Source organism: Mustelus asterias, chromosome 24 (assembly GCF_964213995.1).
Source record: "Mustelus asterias chromosome 24, sMusAst1.hap1.1, whole genome shotgun sequence".
Lineage (NCBI taxonomy): Eukaryota > Metazoa > Chordata > Chondrichthyes > Carcharhiniformes > Triakidae > Mustelus > Mustelus asterias.
The window spans coordinates 31,718,959-31,742,297 of NC_135824.1; the positions used below are offsets into that span (position 1 = coordinate 31,718,959).

At 44.0% G+C, this 23,339-nt stretch overlaps 1 protein-coding gene across 1 annotated transcript in view; it reads right to left on the bottom strand.

Moving 5' to 3' along the window:
- The window catches only part of hdgfl3 (HDGF like 3), a 137,705-nt gene that overhangs the window by 7,956 nt on the left and 106,410 nt on the right, over positions 1–23,339 (bottom strand). The window contains exon 5 of the mRNA XM_078241535.1: positions 2,182–2,337. Within this exon, the coding sequence (XP_078097661.1) occupies positions 2,182–2,337 (156 nt within the window). The remainder of the gene's footprint in view (positions 1–2,181; positions 2,338–23,339) is intronic.

A 23,339-nucleotide genomic window follows, 5' to 3' on the forward strand; every position in this document is an offset into this window, starting at 1 on the left:
GGCAACGCTCCCCCTCCCGTGGGTTTCACGCCGACATGGGGGGTGACATAAATGGGAATTCCATTAAGAGCGGTGGGACCAGAGAATACAGCTGCTCATGTGCAGCGAGCCACCTCCTACCGCTGAGAAACACAGGGAGGCTGGAGAAATCCCCCCGGTATCATCAGAATAAAAATCAGCATTATCTTGGTTCCTTTAAGAGGATTTTTATCTGAAGCCCGTACACAGTCTACTGCACCTTAAAACCTATCTTTTGGCAGTTCTCCACTTACTTCCACACAACATTGAGAAATATTTCACATGAAGTAGTATAAAAAATATCTTTGCATAAGAAGTTGTTGATAGAGGTGGTTGCGATTTTTCAAAAATGTTGTTATCATGACTCGGGCGGCACGGTAGCACAGTGGTTAGCACTGCTGCCTCACAACGCCAGGGACCCGGGTTCAATTCCCGGCTTGGGTCACTGCCTGTGTGGAATCTGCACGTTCTCTCCGTGTCTGCGTGGGTTTCCTCCGGGCACTCTGGTTTCCTCCCACACTCCAAAGATGTGCAGGTTAGGTGCATTGGCCATGCTAAATTGCCCCTTAGTGTCCCAAGATGTGTAGGCTAGGGGGATTAGCGGGGTAAATAAACAGGGTTACGGGTATAGGGCTCAGGTGGGATGCTCTGTTGGAGAGATGGTGCAGACTTGATGGGCCAAATGGCCTCCTTCTGTACTGTAGGGAGTCTATGAATTACCAGAATTGTTAAGAGGATGAACTAAATGGTCTTTTGTTCTCCAGCAATTCCAATGCTCATGTGTTCCACTATAGACCTGATATTGTGAAAATGACAGACACACCAATGAAAAACTAAGATTAAAGACCATGTCAGTGATATTAGGTTTGAACAGGCAGGTCTGGGGTGGAACTGATCAGTAAAATCACAGGGAGTTGAGGACTCATGATCTCCACTCTATCTAAAATTTGATTTAGTCTCTTCAGTCACCCGATATAGTCCAATAATAAAAGAAAACATTCCTTGTGGCAAGTCATAACGTGAATATCAAAGAAAAGCCCTCTTTAAAATCAATGCAAGAAATGTTTTGATTTTAATAAATATAGAAACTAGAAGCAGGCGTGGGCCATTCGGCCCTTCGAGCCTGTTCCTCCATTCATTATGATCATGGCTGATCATCAAATTCAATATCCTGATCCTGCCTTCTCCCCATGTCCCTTGATCCCTTTAGACCCAAGAGTTACACCTAATTTCTTCTTGAAATCAGACAATGTTTTGACCTCAACTACTTTCTGTGGTAGTGAATTCCACACATTCACCACCCTCTGGGTGAAGAAATTTCTCCTAATCTCAGTTCTAAAAGATTTACCCCTTATCCTCAAACTACGATCCCTAGTTCTGGACTCCCCCACCATTGGGGACATTCTTTCTCAATCTACCCTGTCTAACCCTGTTAGAATTTTAGAAGTTTCTATGAGATCCCCTCTCACTCTTCTAAACTCCAGTGAATCTAATCCTAACCGACTTGATCTCCCCCCATATGACAGACCTGCCAACCCAGGAATCAGCCTGGTAAACCTTCGCTGCTCACCCTCTGTAGCAAGGACATCCTTCCTCAGATAAGGACACCAAAACGGCACACAATATTCCAGGCGTGGCCTCACTCAACGCCCTATACAATTGCAGTAAAATGTTGGAAGGCAAATGGTTTAAATTGTGATTTGTTATTTTGCTTAAACTTTAAGATTTGGGTCAGTCTTTCAACAGCTTTATGGGGATGTGTTATTTATGAGGTAGCAGTGCAAGACATGAAAAGAAGATTATGATTTGTTATGATTATCTGCTACGGTCTGGAATGCACTGATTGAAAGGATAAATTTAACAACAATCTTCAAAGGGAATTCAATCGAGGAAAAAATTGCAAAGCGATGGGCAAACTGCAGGGAAGTGGATTGGGTTGGACGAGTCTTCAAAGAGCCAGTCCAGGCACAATGGACTGAATGGCCTCCTTCTGTGCTACTGTGACTCGTAAAGATGTGAAAATGACATGTAGACCCATGAGTCGAGCATTTATCCGTCCCCATAACCACCAATCTACTCTCAGGCAACAAACCAGCTGCCAATCAAGAATCTCAGTTCCTCATCAAAATCCTCTAAGGCAGTCAGCAGAATGAATCGTTCTACCTCTTCGTTCATTTTCTGATGTTCGGCAGCATTTTTTGTATCGCCGTCTGCCTCTCCGCCTTCTGAGCCACTCTTGCTTTCCTCCTCCTTGATGTCCTTATCGCCTTCATCTTTGCCTTCCTGTTCGGAGGATTTCCGCGACTGCTTTGCAGATTTCTGGGAAAACATATGGTCAGCGGTTACAGCAAAACAAAGTGCACAGTGGAGTGAGTGTTCTGCCCATTTCTCACCACAGAAACCCCCCGTCAGACACACGAATGACCTTTGGCCAAAGTTACAATGGTCACCCAAAGAGATAAGGTGATATCAAAAATAATATCAATTAAAAGTCGCATTTTATGCATCCTTGATAGTTCACAACATCGTCCCCTTCTGATTTCTCAATAACCCCAGTGAATGAGAATGGGGGTGTGGGGAGGGGGTTTGCTCCCTGGCTCATTTCTTTGGTAAAATTAATTTTTGAATGTAAACCAGTGTCACTTCTATTTTTCTTGGTGAGCAAGGCAAAGTACTTCCCCAAAAATCAAGGCTCGGACAGATATAAGAAATGCTCAAAAAGTACAGACATTCAACTGGGAGAACATAGTAAGTGTAATTTGATTTCAAGAACACTGCCTGGTCTACTTTAGAAAAGAATAGAATTCCTACAGTGCAGGAGGCGACCATTTGGCCCATCAAATCTGCACCGACTCTCTGACAGAGAATCCCACCCAGGCCCTATCCCCATAACCTCACTTATTTACCCCACTAATTCCCCTAGCCTACGCATCTTGGAACACTCTCTTCCTTCCTACCCAGTTTACAGTATCAGCTGGGATTCAAATTCAGTAATCGTACAACTCCCATTTATTTCTGTGGATGTTGTCATATGTAATGATCTTAGAATCATAGAACCCCTACAGTGCAGAATAGGCCATTCAGCCCATCGAGTCTGCACTGACCCTCTGTCAGAGTATCGTACCCAGGCCCTCTCCACCGTCCTATCACTGTAACCCCTCACATTTACCATGGCTGGTCCACCTAACTTATACATCTTGAGACACTAAGGGGCAATTTAGCCTGGCCAATCAACCTAACCCGCACATCTTTGGATTGTGGGAGGAAACCGGAACACCCGGAGGAAACCCACGCAGACACGAGAAGAACGTGCCAGCTCCACACAGACAGTCACCCAAGGCCGGAATTGAACCGGGGTCCCTGGCGCTGTGAGGCAGCAGTGCTAACCACTGTACCACCATGCTGGCCTTGTAAGCAATCAAATCCTACTTAGAAAACATCACCAAACGTCAATGCAAGCAGACTGATCACCCCTCTGAAGAAAGTTGCTTTTGGGCATCTGGTTTAAAACTTGACATGACATGGTCATCCTTCAGTGGTAACTATCTGCTTGGAGGCAAAGTGAAGAAATCCCTAACTGATTATCAGGCTAACAGACGGCACGGTGACACAGTGGTTAGAACTGCTGCCTCACAGCGTCAGGGACTCGGGTTCAATTCCCGGCTTGGGTCACTGTCTGTGTGGAGTTTGCACGTTCTCCCCGTGTCTGCGTGGGTTTCCTCCCACAGTCCGAAAGACATGCTGGTTAGGTGCATTGGCCGTGCTCCATGGCCTTGTCCCTCCCTATCTCTACAGCCTCCAGCCCAGAAACTCTCCTAGATTAGTAATTAGGAAAGCAAAGAGAATGTTATCCTTGGTTGCGGTGGAATTGATTGCAAAAGTAGGGATATTATACTCCATACAATATAAATTAAAACAGAAAATGCTGGATTAACACAGCAGTTCCGGCAGCATCCCTTCTCGCCCGTCTCCATGACATGTAGCTGGTGAACAGAATCCACTGGAGACGCACAGGTGAGTATGGCCCCCGGATGGGAATGGGCCATGCCTGGGCAGAACCCTGGTACCAGCCTCCAGTGCTGAATAAAGTCTAAATAAACTTTTTTTTAAAATTTACTGCTCTTAGCTCGCAATGTATAAGCTTCCAGGTCTTTAAGTGAGAAGGTGTAAATGTTTCTTCCACGACATAGTTAATTGTGCATTTGTTCATTGAAATATTTGAAAGTTATCCATTACAAATCGCAAAAAAGAAAGCCATTCTGAACAGACAGAGATAACAATCTCTGCCGGTTTCTGATTATGGTGCTGGAAGGCTGCATCTCCTCTTTAATGACACAGGCTTCAGCAATCTCTGGAATATCAGACACTTATAAATCTCTCACTCTCTTAATGGACGCTCTTAGCACCATTCTCGGCCTTTATCATCACCATTTACATTCCCTTTGTCGTTTGCTTTTTGTCCCATGCCACTCCTATCAATTATAGCACCCCACCCCTCACCCTCACAGTATAAATCTTGTCCGATTTTCCTTGCCTTCTGCTCTGAGGAAGGGTTGTCCAGACTGGAAACGTTGGCTCTATTCTCTCTCCACAGATGCTGTCAGATCTGAAGAGATTTTCCAGCATATTCCGTTTTTGATGTCATTTATAAATACTTGCGGGCATACATTACCTTACAGTGTCTATTTGGCCCTGATTTGGGCATCCATTGGTTTAACTTAGGTCCCTTCCAACTCCTGAGAAGGATGAAGAACCTTTGATGTACCACATCAAGATAGCCATGAGATGGCAGCACTATGGTACAGTCTCCATTGCAAATCCAAACCAGTTCTCTTCCCGTACATAGTGGTGCACTAAGGCAGACTTTCCTCTGTTTCCATAGTAATTCCTGGAACTGGTCATTAATCTGTTGTCAGGGACTTATACCCTGAGGGGCGCCATCCCACATCTAGCGTGGCTGACCAGGAGTCTCTCCCGCTCTCACCACCAGCCATTGGCATGTTTGAAAGGAGTTGGAGGTTGACACACAACCTGTTTAGCCGTGTTATGAATGCACCTTCCATGGCCATCAAGTCCTGGGTTGGGACTCAAAGTAAGAAGTTTAACAACACCAGGTTAAAGTCCAACAGGTTTATTTGGTAGCAAAAGTCACACAAGCTTTCGGAGCTCCAAGCCCCTTCTTCAGCCCCTGAAGAAGGGGCTTGGAGCTCCGAAAGCTTGTGTGACTTTTGCTACCAAATAAACCTGTTGGACTTTAACCTGGTGTTGTTAAACCTCTTACTGTGTTTACCCCAGTCCAACGCCGGCATCTCCACATTGGGACTCAAACCCAGAGCTTCCAGCTCAGAGGTAGGGATGCTACCGACTGCGCCACAAGGCCTCCTCACCATTGTAATAATGGCACTGTATTTCCTGGACTGGAGTATCTTGTTACTCAGACTCCGCCCCTCACCCTTCAAATCAATATGTTTTTCCTTCTAACCTGCTGGAAGTGCAACTTGATAAAGCCACAGGAAGTGGCAATGGGACATTTGAGAGCTCGGTGAATGACCGGATCAACAATCTAACACCAATGTGTTTTAAGAACGGAAAAAGAGGATTTATGGCCTTGTTCGTCCCGAAACCGTAAAATCCCGCCCGAGGTCAACAGACCTTTCCATTGCCCCACGCCCGCTCCGATTCCCTGTGGGCGGGGATAGTAAAATTCTGGCCATAAAGTTACTACTAAGAAATGGGATGGTTTCCCATTTATTCCCAAATAAAAAGAGGGAAAGATAAAAAAAAAATCTGATTAAGAGAGAAAAAAGAAATAGAGTTTGAATTCTCTAAAAACAAGTCAATACCTATAGGGCTCCTCGGGTTCAGTTGTTGCATTTCAGAAGGGAGTGAATGGCAGTGCAAACAAATCAATCTTTTCATTAAAATTATATTTACGCTGTTTGCTACCAGCCCTAATTTTCAATGGTGAGATTAACTGACGATTAAGCTTTTTCCCAGGGTGAAAGAGCCAATTACTAGGGGGCATAGGTTTAATGTGCAAGGGGCAAGGTTTGAAGGAGATGTACGTGGCAGATTTTTTACATAGAGTGGTGGGTGCCTGGAACTCGTCGCCGGGGGGGGGGTAGTGGAAGTGGATACGGTAGTGACTTTTAAGGGGCGTCTTGACAAGTACATGAGTGGGATGGGAATAGAGGGATATGGTCCCCGGAAGGGTAGGGGGTTTTAGCTAAGTCCGGCAGCATGGTTGGTGCAGGCTTGGAGGGCCGAAGGGCCTGTTCCTGTGCTGTAATTTTCTTTGTTCTTTGTTCTAATACACAAACTTCGCCGAACTCTCAGGAGGTTGCCAGCGAGTTGCCGTTTTCACAAGTTGAACGACCCAAATCATTTTGCGACTTATGGCAACTTACAATTTTTTTATTCATTCATGGGACATGGGCGCGCTGGCTGGCCAGCATTTATTGCCCATCCCTAGTTGCCCTTGAGAAGGTGATTATGAGCTGCCTTCTTGAATCGCTGCAGTCCACATGCTGTGGGTTGACCCACAATGCCATTAGGGAGGAAATGCCAGGAGTTTGACCCAGCGACGGCAAGTAAATGGTGAATCCAAAAGACGTGCTGGTTAGGCGCATTGGCCATGCTGAAGTCACCATCAGTGTTACCCCAACAGACGCCGGAGTGTGACGACTAGGGGATTTTCACAGTAACTTTGTTACAGTGGTCGTAGAATCATAGAAACTCTACAGTGCAGAACGAGGCCATTCAGCCCATCGGGCCTGTACCCAGGCCCTATCCCAGTAAGACCACATACTTACCCTGTTAATCCCCCTGACACTAATGGGCAACTTAGCATGGCCAATCCACCTAACCTGCACATCTTTTGACTGTAGGAGGAAACTGGAGCACCTGGAGAAAACCCACGCAGACACGGGGAGAACGTTCTGTTTGTGTTGCAAACTCAACACAGACAGTCACCCGAGGCCAGAGTTGAACCCGCGTCCTTAGCGCTGTGAGACAGTAGTGCTAACCAATGTGCCACCTACTTGTGACACTGATAAATTAAATAAAAATATTTCCAAGTATTGATGGTGAGTGGATTGGAGGGGAACTTGCAAGTGGTGGTATTCCCAGGTATCTGCTGCCCTTGTCCTTTTAGATGGAAGTGGTTGTGAGTTTGAAAGGTGCTGTCTAAGGACCTTTGGTGAATTCACAGGATATTAACTTCCCACAAACTGTCGGACAATTTATTTATTAACAACACCGAACACTGTTAAAATTGCCCGTTTCGACAGTAAATTCTGAGCGAATTCATTAATAAATATCAATAGCTGCACATCGTCAGACAAAGTATATGTTTCACGCTGATGACTTGCTTTGATTGTCTGTTTCCTAATTGAGTCTGGGCAAGGATGAAGAGTTCTTGATCGCACTTACACAGAGACAGTGCCAGACAGTGCCCATTGGAAATAGGCATGAAGGCAAATCAAACTCGAAACCTTAACTCAGTTTCTCTCTCAGCTGATGCTGCCAGAGCTGCTGAGATTTTCCAGCACTCACTGTTTTTATTGCCGATCTCTAGCAGTCGCTGTATTTTGCTTCTTATAAATTGTTTAATGGCTTGTGTGATACAAGCTTGATGGAAAAAGTGTTGGTTATGGAGGGTAGCAGCTGGTTGCAGAAAGCACAGTTAGATCAACCTGGATTCATAATTGCCAACACTTATCAATGTCGTTCATTTGGCTGACAACTGATGCTTTGCATTAGTAACTTGCTCAGAGTGAAAATGGGGATATTTTGAAAAGATCCATTTAATAACATGAGAGCCTGTTTTGGAATGTTTCTAAAGTAATCGACGCAACAGGCCTATTTGGATGTTTACAGTTTCACTGTTACACCCTTGTCTTTCTAAGTGAAAGCAAGAACGTGAGAAACAGGAGCAGGAGTAGGCCACACCGCCCATCGAGCCTGCTCTACCATTCAATATGATCATGGCTGATCTTGGGCTTCAACTCCATTTTCCCACCCACTCCCCATTTCCCCTCAATTCCCAGAGAGACCAAAGCTCTGTCAATCCCAGCCTTAAATATATTCAACGATGGAGCATCCACAACCCTCTGGGGTAGAGAATTCCGAAGATTCACGACACTTTGAGTGAAATAATTTCTCCTCATCTCAGTCCTAGGGCAGCATGATGGCACAGTGGTTAGCACTGCTTCCTCACGGCGAAAGGGAGCTGGGTTTGATTCCCAGCTTGGGTCATTGTCTGTGCGCAGTCTGCACGTTCTCCCCGTGTTTTCGTGGGTTTCCGGGTGCTCCGGTTTCCTCCCACAGTCCGAAAGACGTGCTGGTTAGATGCATTGGCCATGTTAAATTCTCCCTCAGTGTACCCGAACAGGCACCGGAGTGTGGCGACGATGGGATTTTCACAGCAACTTCATTGCTTTTTTTCATTAGCGTCACAAGTAGGCTTACATTAACACTGCAATGAAATTACTGTGAAAATCCCCTAGTCGCCACACTCCAGCGCCTGTTCCTACTGGTGACACTAATGAATGATCGCCTGTGAGAGAATCTGCGATGGTAACTCCACTAAATGCCACGGGGAGACGGTTAGATTCTCTCTTGTTGGAGATGGTTATTCTGTGGCATGAACATTAATGTTAATGTAAATGCCAATGAACTGTGAGAGTTTCACAGAAATGTTTGGTGGGCTATTTCTGGATGTTCGTGGGCAGTTATATGTAGTGTTACTCAGTGTTGAACACTGCATATGAAGCATTATAACATACCTCCAGCAGAAACTCATAACCCATTGAAAAAGATTGCCCTGATCTATGCCAAGGATGTGACATCATGCACTGATAGTAACAGAGTCATAGAGGTTTACAGCATGGAAACAGGCCCTTCGGCCCAACTTGTCCATGCCGCCCTTTTTTAAAAAAAAACCCGTAAGCTAATCCCAATTGCCCGCATTTGGCCCATATCCCTCTATACCCATCGTACCCATGTAACTATCTAAATGCTTTTTAAAAGACAGAATTGTACCCGCCTCTACTACTACCTCTGGCAGCTTGTTCCAGACACTCACCACCCTCTGTGACAAAATTGCCCCTCTGGACACTTTTGTATCTCTCCCCTCTCACCTTAAACCCATGCCCTCTAGTTTTAGACTCCCCTACCTTTGGGAAAAGATATTGATTATCAAGCTGATCTGTGCCCCTCATTATTTTATAGACCTCTATAAGATCACCCCTCAGCTTTCTACGCTCCAGAGAAAAAAAGTCCCAGTCTATCCAGCCTCTCCTTATAACTCAATCCATCAAGTCCCGGTAGCATCCTAGTAAATCTTTTCTGCACTCTTTCTAGTTTAATAATATCCTTTCTATAATAGGGTGACCAGAATTGCATACAGTATTCCAAGTGTGGCCTTACCAATGTCTTGTACAACTTCAACAAGACATTCCAACTCAATGTTCTGACCGATGAAACCAAGCATGCCGAATGCCTTCTTCACCACTCTGCCCACCTGTGACTCCACTTTCAAGGAGCTATGAACATGTACCCCTAGATCTCTTTGTTCTGTAACTCTCCCCAACGCCCTACCATTACCTGAGTAAGTCCTGCCCCTGGTTCAATCTACCAAAATGCATCACCTCGCATTTATCTAAATTAAACTCCATCTGCCATTTGTCAGCCCACTGGCCCAATTGATCAAGATCCTGTTGCAATTGGAGATAACTTTCTTCACTGTCCACTATGCCACCAATCTTAGTGTCATCTGCAAACTTACTAACCATGCCTCCTATATTCTCATCCAAATCATTAATACAAATGACAAACAACAGAGGACCCAGCACTGATCCCTGAGGCACACCGCTGGTCACAGGCCTCCAGTTTGAAAAACAACTCTCTACAACCACCCTCTGGCTTCTGTCAAGAAGCCAATTTTGTATCCATTTAGATATCTCACCCTGGATCCCGTGAGATTTAATCTTATTCAACAACCTACCATGCGGTACCTTGTCAAAGGCCTTGCTAAAGTCCATGTAGACAACATCAACTGCACGGCCCTCATCTACCTTCTTGGTTACCCCTTCAAAAAACTCAATCAAATTTGTGAGACATGATTTTCCACTCACAAAGCCATGCTGACTGTTCCTAATCAGTCCTTGAGTCTCTAACAGGTGGAAATAAAGACCCCCCAACAAAAGTTTTAAAACAACCAAGCTTTTCTGAAGCTGCCTGCGGTAAGTAACTTACCACCTGACTTCCCAAATCCTCTCCATTATGTATAAGGCACAAGTCAGGAGTGCGATGGAATACTCTCCACTTGCCTGGATGAGTACAACTCCAACAACACTCAAGAAGCTCGGCACCATCTGAACAAAGCAGCCGGCTTGATTAGTACCCCCTCATCCACCACCTTAAACATTCACCACCAATGAACAGGGGCAGCAGTGTATACCATGTACAAGATACAGCACCTCTCAAGGCTCCTTCTAAACCTGTGACCTCTACAGTCCAGAAGGACAAGGGGTGCAGAAGCATGGGAACACCACCACCAGCGGGTTCCCTTTCAAGTCACACACCATCCTGACTTGGAAATGTATCGCCGTTCCTTCATCGCGGAGTCAAAATCCTGGAACTCCCCAATCTAACAACAGTGTGGAATAACCTTCACCACATGACTGCAGGAGGTCAAAGAGCGAATTGGAAGAAGCACCGAGTGGCAGCCTTGCCAATGAAGCTGACATCCCCAGAATGAATAAAATAAGAACATTTTCCCAGACACAAGACTGCTTTAGAAATCACAGCAAAGTTGCTTGGACGCTGAAGATACATTTATTCCATCTGTTGAGGTGAACACAATCTGTGTAGTTTTGGTTTCACATTGGCCTGCGCCCCCCTCTCCTTGAACTTAGCGATTTAGGACAACATGGAACTTTACTCACAGATCATCCTTCGAGTGTGACCTTCAGAAACAACTCGTTTTACTCCATAGGAACACTGTGAATATTGTAAATAACTCTTGTCATATCAGAGTGCGTTGATTTCCACATACAGGGAGTAGATGGATCTGCTCGGTAGAAGAGTTATGTCAGAGTCTTGTGGATTTGTTAAAATATCGCCCTGTACAGGTTTGAACAGCATTCACCACCCCGTGAATCCGGAAGAGTGGGATGCAATTGTCTGGGAGGTCAAAGCTATGTCCCTTTGCTGTTGCACAGACAAAGGAGGGGGGAATTCTCCGATCCCGTTGGTTCCCGCCCCGCACTGCCGGCGAGAATGGAGAACGTGACACTCAGCTCCATTCGCTGCAGCGGTACTGGAGAATCCCAGCTACGGATAACGTCAGGTTTCCAGGGAAGGTGTTTGTTTTGGAGAAAAGTACAAGGCAGCCAATTCCCACGAATGGTGTTGTGTTATATCCGGTAGGAATATCAGTTACATACAAACATACAACAGGAGCAGGAGTAGGCCACTCGATCCTCCTCCACCATTCAATAAGATCATGGCTGATCTGACTGTAAACTCAACCCACATTCCCACCTACCCCGATAACCTTTCACCCCCTTGTTAACCCTTCATCCCCTTGTTAATCAAAAATCTATCTAGCTCTGCCTTAAAAATATTCAAAGACTTTTTCCGTTGTCTTCTGAGGAAGAGCATTCCAGAGACTCTCAGCCCTTTGAGAGAAAATATGTCCTCTCATCTATGTCTTAAACAAGTGACCTTTTTTTTAAAACCGTGACCCTGAGTTCTAGATTACATAGAATCCCTACATTGCAGAAGGAGGCCATTCAACCCATCGAGTCTACACCAACAACAATCCCAGCCAGGCCCTATCCCCATTATCCCATGTATTTTCCCTGCTAATCCCCCTGACACTAAGGGTCAATTTAGCATGGACTATCTTTGGACTATTGGAGGAAACCGGAGCACCTGGAAGAAACCCACGCAGACACGGCGAGAAGAGCAAAATCCACACAGCCAGTGACCCAAGCCGGGAATTGAACCCGGGTCCCTGGTGCTGTGAAGCAGCAGTGCTAACCACTGTGCCACCGTGATTCTCTGACAAGAGAAGCCCAGTCCATCACACAAACCAGCCTCCCAGCCATTGACTGTCTACACTTCCCGCTACCTCAGAAAAGCAGCCAGCGTAATCAAGGATCCCACGCGCCCCGAACATTCCCTCTTCCACCTTCTTCCATTTGGAAAAAGATACAAAAGTCTGAGATCACGTCCCAACTGACTCAAGAACAGCTCCTTCCCTACTACCATCAGACTTTTGAACGGACTTACCTTATATTAAGTTGATCTTTCTCTACGCCCAAGCTATGACTGTGACACAATATTCTGCACCTTCTCCTTTCTTTCTCCCCTATGTACTTTATGAACAGTATGCTTTGTCTGCATAGCGCACAAGAAACAATACTTTTCACTGAATACCAATACATGTGTTGTTTGGATTTAATCTCAGTTGTTTGGGTTTAATATCAGTTGTTTGGATTTAATATCAGTTGTTTGGGTTTAATATCAGTTGTTTGGGTTTAATCTCAGTTGTTTGGGTTTAATATCAGTTGTTTGGATTTAGTATCAGTTGTTTGGGTTTAATATCAGTTGTTTGGATTTAGTATCAGTTGTTTGGATTTAATCTCAGTTGTTTGGATTTAATCTCAGTTGTTTGGGTTTAATATCAGTTGTTTGGATTTAATCTCAGTTGTTTGGGTTTAATATCAGTTGTTTGGATTTAGTATCAGTTGTTTGGGTTTAATCGCAGTTGTTGGGTTTAATATCAGTTGTTTGGATTTAATCTCAGTTGTTTGGGTTTAATATCAGTTGTTTGGATTTAGTATCAGTTGTTTGGGTTTAATATCAGTTGTTTGGGTTTAATATCAGTTGTTTGGGTTTAATCTCAGTTGTTGTGGATTTAATATCAGTTGTTTGGGTTTAATCTCAGTTGTTTGGGTTTAATCTCAGTTGTTTGGGTTTAATCTCAGTTGTTGTGGATTTAATATCAGTTGTTTGGGTTTAATCTCAGTTGTTTGGGTTTAATCTCAGTTGTTTGGGTTTAATCTCAGTTGTTTGGATTTAATTTCAGTTGTTTGGGTTTAATATCAGTTGTTTGGATTTAATCTCAGTTGTTGTGGGTTTAATCTCAGTTGTTGTGGATTTAATCTCAGTTGTTTGGGTTTAATATCAGTTGTTTGGGTTTAATCTCAGTTGTTGTGGATTTAATATCAGTTGTTTGGGTTTAATCTCAGTTGTTTGGGTTTAATCTCAGTTGTTTGGGTTTAATCTCAGTTGTTTGGATTTAATTTCAGTTGTTTGGGTTTAATATCAGTTGTTTGGATTTAATCTCAGTTGTTGTGGGTTTAATCTCAGTTGTTGTGGGTTTAATCTCAGTTGTTTGGATTTAATATCAGTTGTTTGGATTTAATCTCAGTTGTTTGGGTTTAATATCAGTTGTTTGGATTTAGTATCGGTTGTTTGGGTTTAATCTCAGTTGTTTGGGTTTAATATCAGTTGTTTGGGTTTAATCCCAGTTGTTTGGGTTTAATCTCAGTTGTTTGGGTTTAATCTCAGTTGTTTGGGTTTAATCTCAGTTGTTTGGGTTTAATCTCAGTTGTTTGGGTTTAATATCAGTTGTTTGGATTTAATTTCAGTTGTTTGGGTTTAATATCAGTTGTTTGGATTTAATCTCAGTTGTTGTGGGTTTAATCTCAGTTGTTGTGGGTTTAATCTCAGTTGTTTGGATTTAATCTCAGTGGTTTGGGTTTAATATCAGTTGTTTGGATTTAATCTCAGTTGTTTGGATTTAATCTCAGTTGTTTGGATTTAATCTCAGTTGTTTGGTTTTAATCTCAGTTGTTGTGGGTTTAATCTCAGTTGTTTGGATTGAATCTCAGTTGTTTGGGTTTAATCCCAGTTGTTGTGGGTTTAATCTCAGTTGTTTGGATTTAATCTCAGTTGTTTGGGTTTAATCTCAGTTGTTTGGGTTTAATCTCAGTTGTTCGGGTTTAATCCCAGTTGTTGTGGATTTAATCTCAGTTGTTTGGGTTTAATCTCAGTTGTTTGGGTTTAATCTCAGTTATTTGGGTTTAATCTCGGTTATTTGGGTTTAATCTCAGTTGTTTGGGTTTAATGTCAGTTGTTTGGATTTAATCTCAGTTGTTTGGGTTTAATATCAGTTGTTTGGGTTTAATATCAGTTGTTTGGATTTAATCTCAGTTGTTGTGGGTTTAATCTCAGTTGTTTGGATTGAATCTCAGTTGTTTGGGTTTAATCCCAGTTGTTGTGGGTTTAATCTCAGTTGTTGTGGGTTTAATCTCAGTTGTTTGGGTTTAATCTCAGTTGTTTGGGTTTAATATCAGTTGTTTGGATTTAGTTTCAGTTGTTTGGGTTTAATCTCAGTTGTTTGGGTTTAATCTCAGTTGTTTGGGTTTAATCTCAGTTGTTTGGGTTTAATCTCAGTTGTTTGGGTTTAATGTCAGTTGTTTGGATTTAATCTCAGTTGTTTGGGTTTAATCTCAGTTGTTTGGATTGAATCTCAGTTGTTTGGGTTTAATCCCAGTTGTTGTGGGTTTAATCTCAGTTGTTGTGGGTTTAATCTCAGTTGTTTGGATTTAATCTCAGTTGTTTGGATTTAATCTCAGTTGTTTGGATTTAATCTCAGTTGTTTGGGTTTAATCTCAGTTGTTTGGGTTTAATCTCAGTTGTTCGGGTTTAATCCCAGTTGTTGTGGATTTAATCTCAGTTGTTTGGATTTAATCTCAGTTGTTTGGATTTAATCTCAGTTGTTTGGGTTTAATCTCAGTTGTTTGGGTTTAATCTCAGTTGTTTGGGTTTAATCTCAGTTGTTCGGGTTTAATCCCAGTTGTTGTGGATTTAATCTCAGTTGTTTGGATTTAATCTCAGTTGTTTGGGTTTAATCTCAGTTGTTTGGGTTTAATCTCAGTTGTTTGGGTTTAATCTCAGTTGTTTGGATTTAATATCAGTTGTTTGGGTTTAATCTCAGTTGTTTGGGTTTAATCTCAGTTGTTTGGGTTTAATATCAGTTGTTTGGATTTAATCTCAGTTGTTTGGGTTTAATATCAGTTGTTTGGGTTTAATCTCAGTTGTTCTGGGTTTAATCTCAGTTGTTTGGGTTTAATCTCAATTGTTTGGGTTTAATCTCAGTTGTTTGGATTTAATATCAGTTGTTTGGGTTTAATCTCAGTTGTTTGGGTTTAATATCAGTTGTTTGGATTTAATCTCAGTTGTTTGGATTTAATCTCAGTTGTTTGGATTTAATCTCAGTTGTTTGGGTTTAATCTCAGTTGTTTGGGTTTAATCTCAGTTGTTCGGGTTTAATCCCAGTTGTTGTGGATTTAATCTCAGTTGTTTGGATTTAATCTCAGTTGTTTGGATTTAATATCAGTTGTTCGGGTTTAATCTCAGTTGTTTGGGTTTAATCTCAGTTGTTTGGATTTAATATCAGTTGTTTGGGTTTAATCTCAGTTGTTCGGGTTTAATCCCAGTTGTTGTGGATTTAATCTCAGTTGTTTGGATTTAATATCAGTTGTTCGGGTTTAATCTCAGTTGTTTGGGTTTAATCTCAGTTGTTTGGATTTAATATCAGTTGTTTGGGTTTAATCTCAGTTGTTTGGGTTTAATCTCAGTTGTTTGGGTTTAATATCAGTTGTTTGGATTTAATATCAGTTGTTTGGGTTTAATATCAGTTGTTTGGGTTTAATCTCAGTTGTTCTGGGTTTAATATCAGTTGTTTGGGTTTAATCTCAGTTGTTCTGGGTTTAATCTCAGTTGTTTGGGTTTAATCTCAATTGTTTGGGTTTAATCTCAGTTGTTTGGATTTAATATCAGTTGTTTGGGTTTAATCTCAGTTGTTTGGGTTTAATATCAGTTGTTTGGATTTAATCTCAGTTGTTTGGATTTAATATCAGTTGTTTGGGTTTAATCTCAGTTGTTTGGGTTTAATATCAGTTGTTTGGATTTAATCTCAGTTGTTTGGGTTTAATATCAGTTGTTTGGATTTAATCTCAGTTGTTTGGGTTTAATATCAGTTGTTTGGGTTTAATCTCAGTTGTTTTGGGTTTAATCTCAGTTGTTTGGGTTTAATATCAGTTGTTCTGGGTTTAATCTCAGTTGTTTGGGTTTAATATCAGTTGTTTAGGTTTAATCTCAGTTGTTTGGGTTTAATCTCAGTTGTTTGGGTTTAATATCAGTTGTTAATATCAGGGATTTGTTCCCAGGAGCAGGCTGAGGGTAAGAGAGTGGGTTTTCTGACTTTAATTAATTATTTATTTTTTCAGTTAATTTTGGGTTTAAAATCGGAGGTTTTTTTTCAAAACCGGAAGTCGGGCCAGGAGAGGCCTGGGGAAGTTTTTGGAGGGTTTAAAAGCGCACCAAAGTATACAGCGGGCAGCATCGTAGCGGGCAGCAGAGTGAGTGGGAAGTTGAGTGAGCTGTCAGGGCTTTGGCTCACAGGGCTTGGACGAGCAGGGGTGAGTTTTTGTTTCCTTACACTCTTATTAACTTTTCACTGTCTTACTTGACATAAAGTGTCCAGTATGAGTGTGAAACCAGTGTGTTGTTCCCAGTGTAGGATGTGGGAGGTCCTGGAGGCATCTGGCCTCCCGGACATCCACATCTGTGAGGGGTGTGTCGAGCTGCGGTTCCTGAGGGACCGTGTTAGGGAGCTGGAACTGCAGCTCGAGGATCTTAGGCTGATGAGGGAGAATGAGGAGGTGATAGACAAGAGCTATCATCAGGTGGTCACACCAGGGCAACGGGAGGAGGCCAAGTGGGTGATGGCCAGGAAGGGTAAGGCTAGGGTGGTTGAGAGCACCCCAGTGGATTTGCCCCTGCACAACAAGTACTCCTGCTTGAGTACTGCTGGGGGGGACAGCCCGCCTGGGGGAAGCAGCAGTGGCCGTGTCTCCGCAGTGGAGTCCAGCCCTGTAACTCAGAGGGCTAAGGAAAAGAGGAGGAAGGCGGTATTAATCGGGGACTCGATGGTGAAGGGGACAGACAGGCGTTTCTGCGGAGGTAGGCGGGATTCTCGCATGGTGGTCTGCCTCCCTGGGGCCGGGATCCAGGATGTCGCTAGTCGCGTCCCGGAAATCCTGAGGTGGGAGGGAGAGGAGCCTGAGGTAGCGGTACATATTGGTACCGCTGATGTGGGTAGGAAGGGAGAAGGGGTCATGAAAAGGGAGTACAGGGAATTAGGGAGACAGCTGAGAAAGAGGAAAGCAAAGGTAGTAATCTCAGGATTACTGCCTGTGCCACGGGAAGGTGAGGGCAGGAATGGAGTGAGGTGGAAGATGAATGTGTGGCTGAGGGACTGGTGCAGGGGGCAGGGATTCAGGTTCCTGGACCATTGGGACCTCTTTAGGGGCAGGGGTGATCTGTATACAAAAAACGGGTGGAACTTGAATCACACGGGGACCAATATCCTGGCCGGTAGGTTGGCTAAGGCTACTGGGGAGAATTTAAACTAGATAGGTTGGGGGGAGTCGAGCTAGAAGAGTTGACTAGGATCAAGGAACTAATTGATGGGGGGGAGGATGCAGGGGTAAGGGGAATTACAAAATTAATGGTAGAGGAGAGGGTGCAAGTGAATGAAGGCGGTAATTTAGATAAGGGAGTAGAGGGAGAGGGTGTTCGCGACTCATCAAAGCGGGTCCAGATAAAAGCTGGAATAAGGACACTTTGCCTGAATGCACGAAGCATTCGGAACAAGGTAAATGAGTTGATGGTGCAAATCAGCACAAGTGGGTACGATCTAGTGGCCATTACAGAAACGTGGCTGAAAGGTGACCAGGACTGGGAGATGAATATCCAGGGGTATCAGGCGTTTAGGAAGAATAGACAGGAAGGAAAAGGTGGTGGGGTTGCGCTATTAATAAGAGATAATATCAGGGTAGTACTGAGGGATGACATAGGCTCTGAGGAACAAAACGTGGAATCATTATGGGTAGAGATGAGGAATAGTAGAGGGAGAAAGACACTAGTAGGTGTGGTATATAGGCCCCCAAATAATAATGTTGAGGTAGGGAGGGCTATAAACAAGCAGATAAGGGATGCGTGTAAAAACGGAACGGCAATAATCATGGGGGACTTCAACATGCACATTGACTGGCAGACTCAAGTCGGTAAGGGTGGAATGGAGGAAGAGTTCTTAGAATGCTGTCGGGATAGTTTCCTTGAACAGCATGTTACGGAACCGACGAGGGAACGAGCTATTTTGGATCTGGTATTGTGTAACGAGGTAGGTAGAATTAAGGATCTTATTGTGAAGGACCCTCTTGGGTCTAGTGACCACAATATGGTCGAATTTCTGATTCAGATGGAAGAGGAGAAAGTTTGGTCCCAAACCAGTGTCCTCTGTTTGAACAGAGGGAAATATGATAGGATGAGGGATGAATTGGCTAAGGTAGACTGGGAGAGCAGGCTGGCAGGTAGGATAGCTGAGGAACAGTGGAGGATTTTTAAGGAGATCCTTTTCAGTTCTCAGCAAAAATGTATTCCAGCAAAAAACAAGGATTGTAAGAAAAGGGAGAACCAGCCGTGGATAACGAAGGAAATAAAGGAGAGTATTAAAATAAAAACAGCTGCGTACAGAGTGGCCAAAAATAGTGGAGAAACAAGTGATTGGGAAAAATTTAAGAAACAACAAAGAGAGACTAAGAAAGCGATAAAGAAAGGAAGGATAGACTATGAAGCTAGGCTAGCAATTAATATAAAAAATGATAGTAAAAGTTTTTATAAATATATAAAAAGGAATAGAGTGGCTAGAGTGAATGTTGGACCCTTGGAGGACGAGAGGGGGGAGTTAATAGTGGGAAATGAGGATATGGCTGAGTCTTTAAATAAGTTTTTTGTGTCGGTCTTCACGGTGGAGGACACAAATAGTTTGCCAAATATTAACGATAGAGGGTTGGCAGCAGGAGAAATACTTAATACAATTAATGTTACCAGAGAGGCAGTGCTGGGTAGACTAATGGGACTGAAGGTGGATAAGTCCCCGGGTCCGGATGGAATGCATCCCAGGGTATTGAAAGAAATGTCAGAGGTAATAGTGGATGCGTTAGTGATTATTTATCAAAACTCGTTGCATTCTGGGGTAGTGCCGGTTGATTGGAAAACGGCTAATGTTACGCCGCTGTTTAAAAAAGGAAGGAGAGAAAAGGCGGGTAACTATAGGCCGGTCAGCTTAACGTCTGTAGTAGGGAAAATGCTGGAATCCATTATTAAAGAGGAGATAGCAGGGCATCTGGATAGAAATGGTTCGATCAATCAGACGCAGCATGGATTCATGAGGGGAAAGTCGTGCTTGACGAACATGTTGGATTTTTATGAAGATGTGACTAGGGCGGTTGATGGAGGAGAACCGGTGGATGCGGTGTTTTTGGATTTCCAAAAGGCGTTTGATAAGGTGCCCCATAAAAGGCTACTGAAGAAGATTAGGGCACACGGAGTTGGGGGTAGTGTGTTAAAGTGGATTGGGGACTGGCTATCCGACAGGAAGCAAAGAGTCGGAATAAATGGGTGTTTTTCCGGTTGGAGGAAGGTAACTAGTGGCGTGCCGCAGGGATCGGTACTCGGGCCGCAACTATTTACCATTTATATAGATGATCTGGAGGAGGGGACGGAGTGTAGGGTAACGAAGTTTGCAGACGACACAAAGATAAGTGGAAAAGTGAATCGTGTGGAGGACGGAGAAGATCTGCAGAGAGATTTGGACAGGCTGAGTGAGTGGGCGAGGATATGGCAAATGGAGTATAACGTTGAGAAATGCGAGGTTATACACTTTGGAGGAAATAATAACAAATGGGATTACTATCTCAATGGAAACAAATTAAAACATGCTACCGTGCAAAGGGACCTGGGGGTCCTTGTGCATGAGACGCAAAAGCCCAGTCTGCAGGTACAACAGGTGATCAAGAAGGCAAATGGGATGTTGGCCTATATTGCGAAGGGGATAGAATATAAAAGCAGGGATGTCTTGATGCACCTGTACAGGGCATTGGTGAGGCCGCAGCTGGAATACTGTGTGCAGTATTGGTCCCCTTATATGAGGAAGGATATATTGGCATTGGAGGGAGTGCAGAGAAGGTTCACCAGGTTGATACCGGAGATGAGGGGTTTGGATTATGAGGAGAGGCTGAGGAGATTGGGTTTGTACTCGTTGGAGTTTAGAAGGATGAGGGGGGATCTTATGGAGACTTATAAGATAATGCGGGGGCTGGATAGGGTGGAGGCGGAGAGATTCTTTCCACTTAGTAAGGAAGTTAAAACTAGAGGACACAGCCTCAAAATAAAGGGGGGTCGGTTTAAGACAGAGTTGAGGAGGAACTTCTTCTCCCAGAGGGTGGTGAATCTCTGGAATTCTCTGCCCACTGAGGTGGTGGAGGCTACCTCGCTGAATATGTTTAAAGCGCGGATGGATGGATTCCTGATCGGTAAGGGAATTAAGGGTTATGGGGATCAGGCGGGTAAGTGGTACTGATCCACGTCAGATCAGCCATGATCTTATTGAATGGCGGGGCAGGCTCGAGGGGCTAGATGGCCTACTCCTGCTCCTATTTCTTATGTTCTTATGTGACAATAATAAATCAAATCAAATCAGATAGGAATCAGCCAGTTTACATGCACCAAGTTTAAGCTAAACATCAACCTCTGGGTAATGAGTGCTGGTTACTATCGACTGGTAGAAATGCTAGGCCAAGAAGGTTGCAGTAGATGTCAGTGTGTTACGTGCTGGTGAAACAGTTTGAGATAGTTTCCTAGCTTAAAGTCACTGGGCGTTGTTACTGGCCATTCATACCATGCTCCCGCTGCAGCTTCTTCCCTGCTGCCATCAGATTTTGAATGGACTTACCTTGCACTAAGTTGATTTTTCTCTACACTCTAGCTATGACTGTAACATTACATTCTGCACTCTCTCCTTTCCTTCTCTATGAACGGTATGCTTTGTCTGTATAGCGCGCAAGAAACAATACTTTTCACTGTATGTTAATACATGTGACAATAATAAATCAAATCAAATCAACAAGGTCGGAGAATTTAGTGGCCAGCTAAGTCTCCACTCACTGCAGCTGGTTAGGACAATCCTGCTGGAGTGAATGGTGGGAACGTTCCAGTCACTATATAATTGTAAGTTATTACTGTCGCAAAATGAGACAAAATGCTCAAGTTTTGCTACTTGGTAAACGGTAGCCGAGGGTCCTGAAGGTACACAGGCCCTGATAGACCACTAGCTCTGTCAGAGTAAGGCCAGGGGAATAAGGCAGGGCCCACATAGCTGGTCAGGATCTAGTATGCACAGGTTGCTCTCTGGGATCTTTGCCTGTTTTGAACATGATTGGCCCTGTCACAAGGCCACCGTGGTCTCCCCTTCCAAGCTGCTCTAAAACAGGTGGCAGGAATGCTGCTTGGGCAGATGCTGTTGTCCCAGCCATTGGTACAGAAAACAATGTAAACTCCTTCAAAGTGAACAGAACCTGTTACTGCTATGAGGTGTCTAGCATGTGTACATTAATCCATACCCTCACCAGCCTTCCTCAGAGAGAGCCTGGATCAAAATCCCAATCGACGTTTTTCTGGTTCACCCTTTAAAAATTCCGGCCTCTGTAATGGTGCTGGTGCCTTCAAGGCCCAAACATCAATCACACCCAGACATCCTCTTGTGTCTGGCTCTGAGCGGAGTGTACATCTGGTGCCCATTTCCTTCATTGGAACGAGCTTCCACAGGAAGTGCAGCCACTGTTGATGTGAGCTTAACGCTGTGCTTTACACTAATTGCTCCCAGACTACACTTTCCGCTCCACATTTACCACACCGTGTGGGAGTTTTACCACTCTGCTTTAACTACTGTTATTCCAGCCTTGCCTTCAGCTGTCTCATTGCTCTAATGGCTTGCTGACACAATGCATCCCACTGACTCACCGTGAGAAACATTACTGGTAAGGGTATCCAGAGAGAGACAGAGGGGGCGTTTTCGGCCTCGCGGCGGCGTGTTTCTCGCGGCCGGAGGCGGTGCACCGTTCACCGGTGTTGGGATTCTCTGGTCCCACCTCTGTCGATGGGATTTCCTATTGAATCCATCCCACGCCACCGGGAAACCCGCAACAGGGTGCGCTGTCGGCAGGATCAGAAGATGCCGCCGGCGTGAACAGCCAGAGAATTCCGACCACAATCATTCCACCAGCACATTCTCACAAAAAGACCTCTGATGGTGGAATTCACGGTAGGGAAGGCCTACAAGTTGGTTCAGGAGATGGAGTGAGAGTGTTTATTTCTACGCAACTTTGAAAGCCCTCACTTAAAATGGAAAGCAAATCTTAAAGGAGGAATACCATATAAACAGGAGTCCTGGAAGAGAACCAATGAAGCCAAAATGTAAGTTGTTAATACAAAATGCTAAAGGTAACTGTGGTTTACTTTGTTTGTTGTGGCATATTGATGAACTGATATAACCCAGACTGCAATCCTGATAAGTCCAACTAAACGTAAGATCCAAACATTTGTGTACAAGATTTCTGTTTACGACACATTGTGGAGGTCATGTGGTGCAGTGGGTAGCGTCCCTGCCTCTGAGCCAGAAGCTCCAGGTTCGAGTCCCACCCCAGGACTTGGTGTCCAAGGAAGGTGCGTTCATAACGCGGTCAAACAGGTTGAGTGTGTCAACCTGAAAATCCTTCCAAACACACCAATGGCTGGCGGTAAGAGTGGGAGAGACTCCTGGTCAGACACACCTGATAAGGAGTGGTGCCCCTCAAACTACAAGCTCCTGGCAACAGACTAGCTTTATAGAGATTTATAGAATCCATACAGTGCAGGGGGAGGTCATTCAGCCCTTCGAGTCTGCACCGACAACAATCCCACCTGGACCCTATCCCCGTAACCCACGTATTTACCCTGCTACTAAGGGGCAATTTAGCATGGCTAATCCACCTAATCCACCGATATTTGGAGGAAACCGGAGCACCCGGAGGAAGTGTGGAGAGAATGTGCAAACTCCACACAGACAGTGACCCGAGGCTGGAATTGAACCCGGGTCACGCTGTGAGGCAGCAGTGCTAACTAGCGACCTGTTCCTGGAATTATTAGCTATGGAAACAGATGAAAGTCTGCGTCACTAGGTAATAGGAATCACTACGCAATAAATATACTGACTAAGATCAATTTTAGAAGATTAATTCCATATAATTTTCTTCCAAACAAGAAGCAATCTTGAGAGAATGGCTTTAACCTAAAACAACACTGAAAAAGGACATTAACCATATACCTAGAGCATGTGGAAAGATTCTATTCCTTTA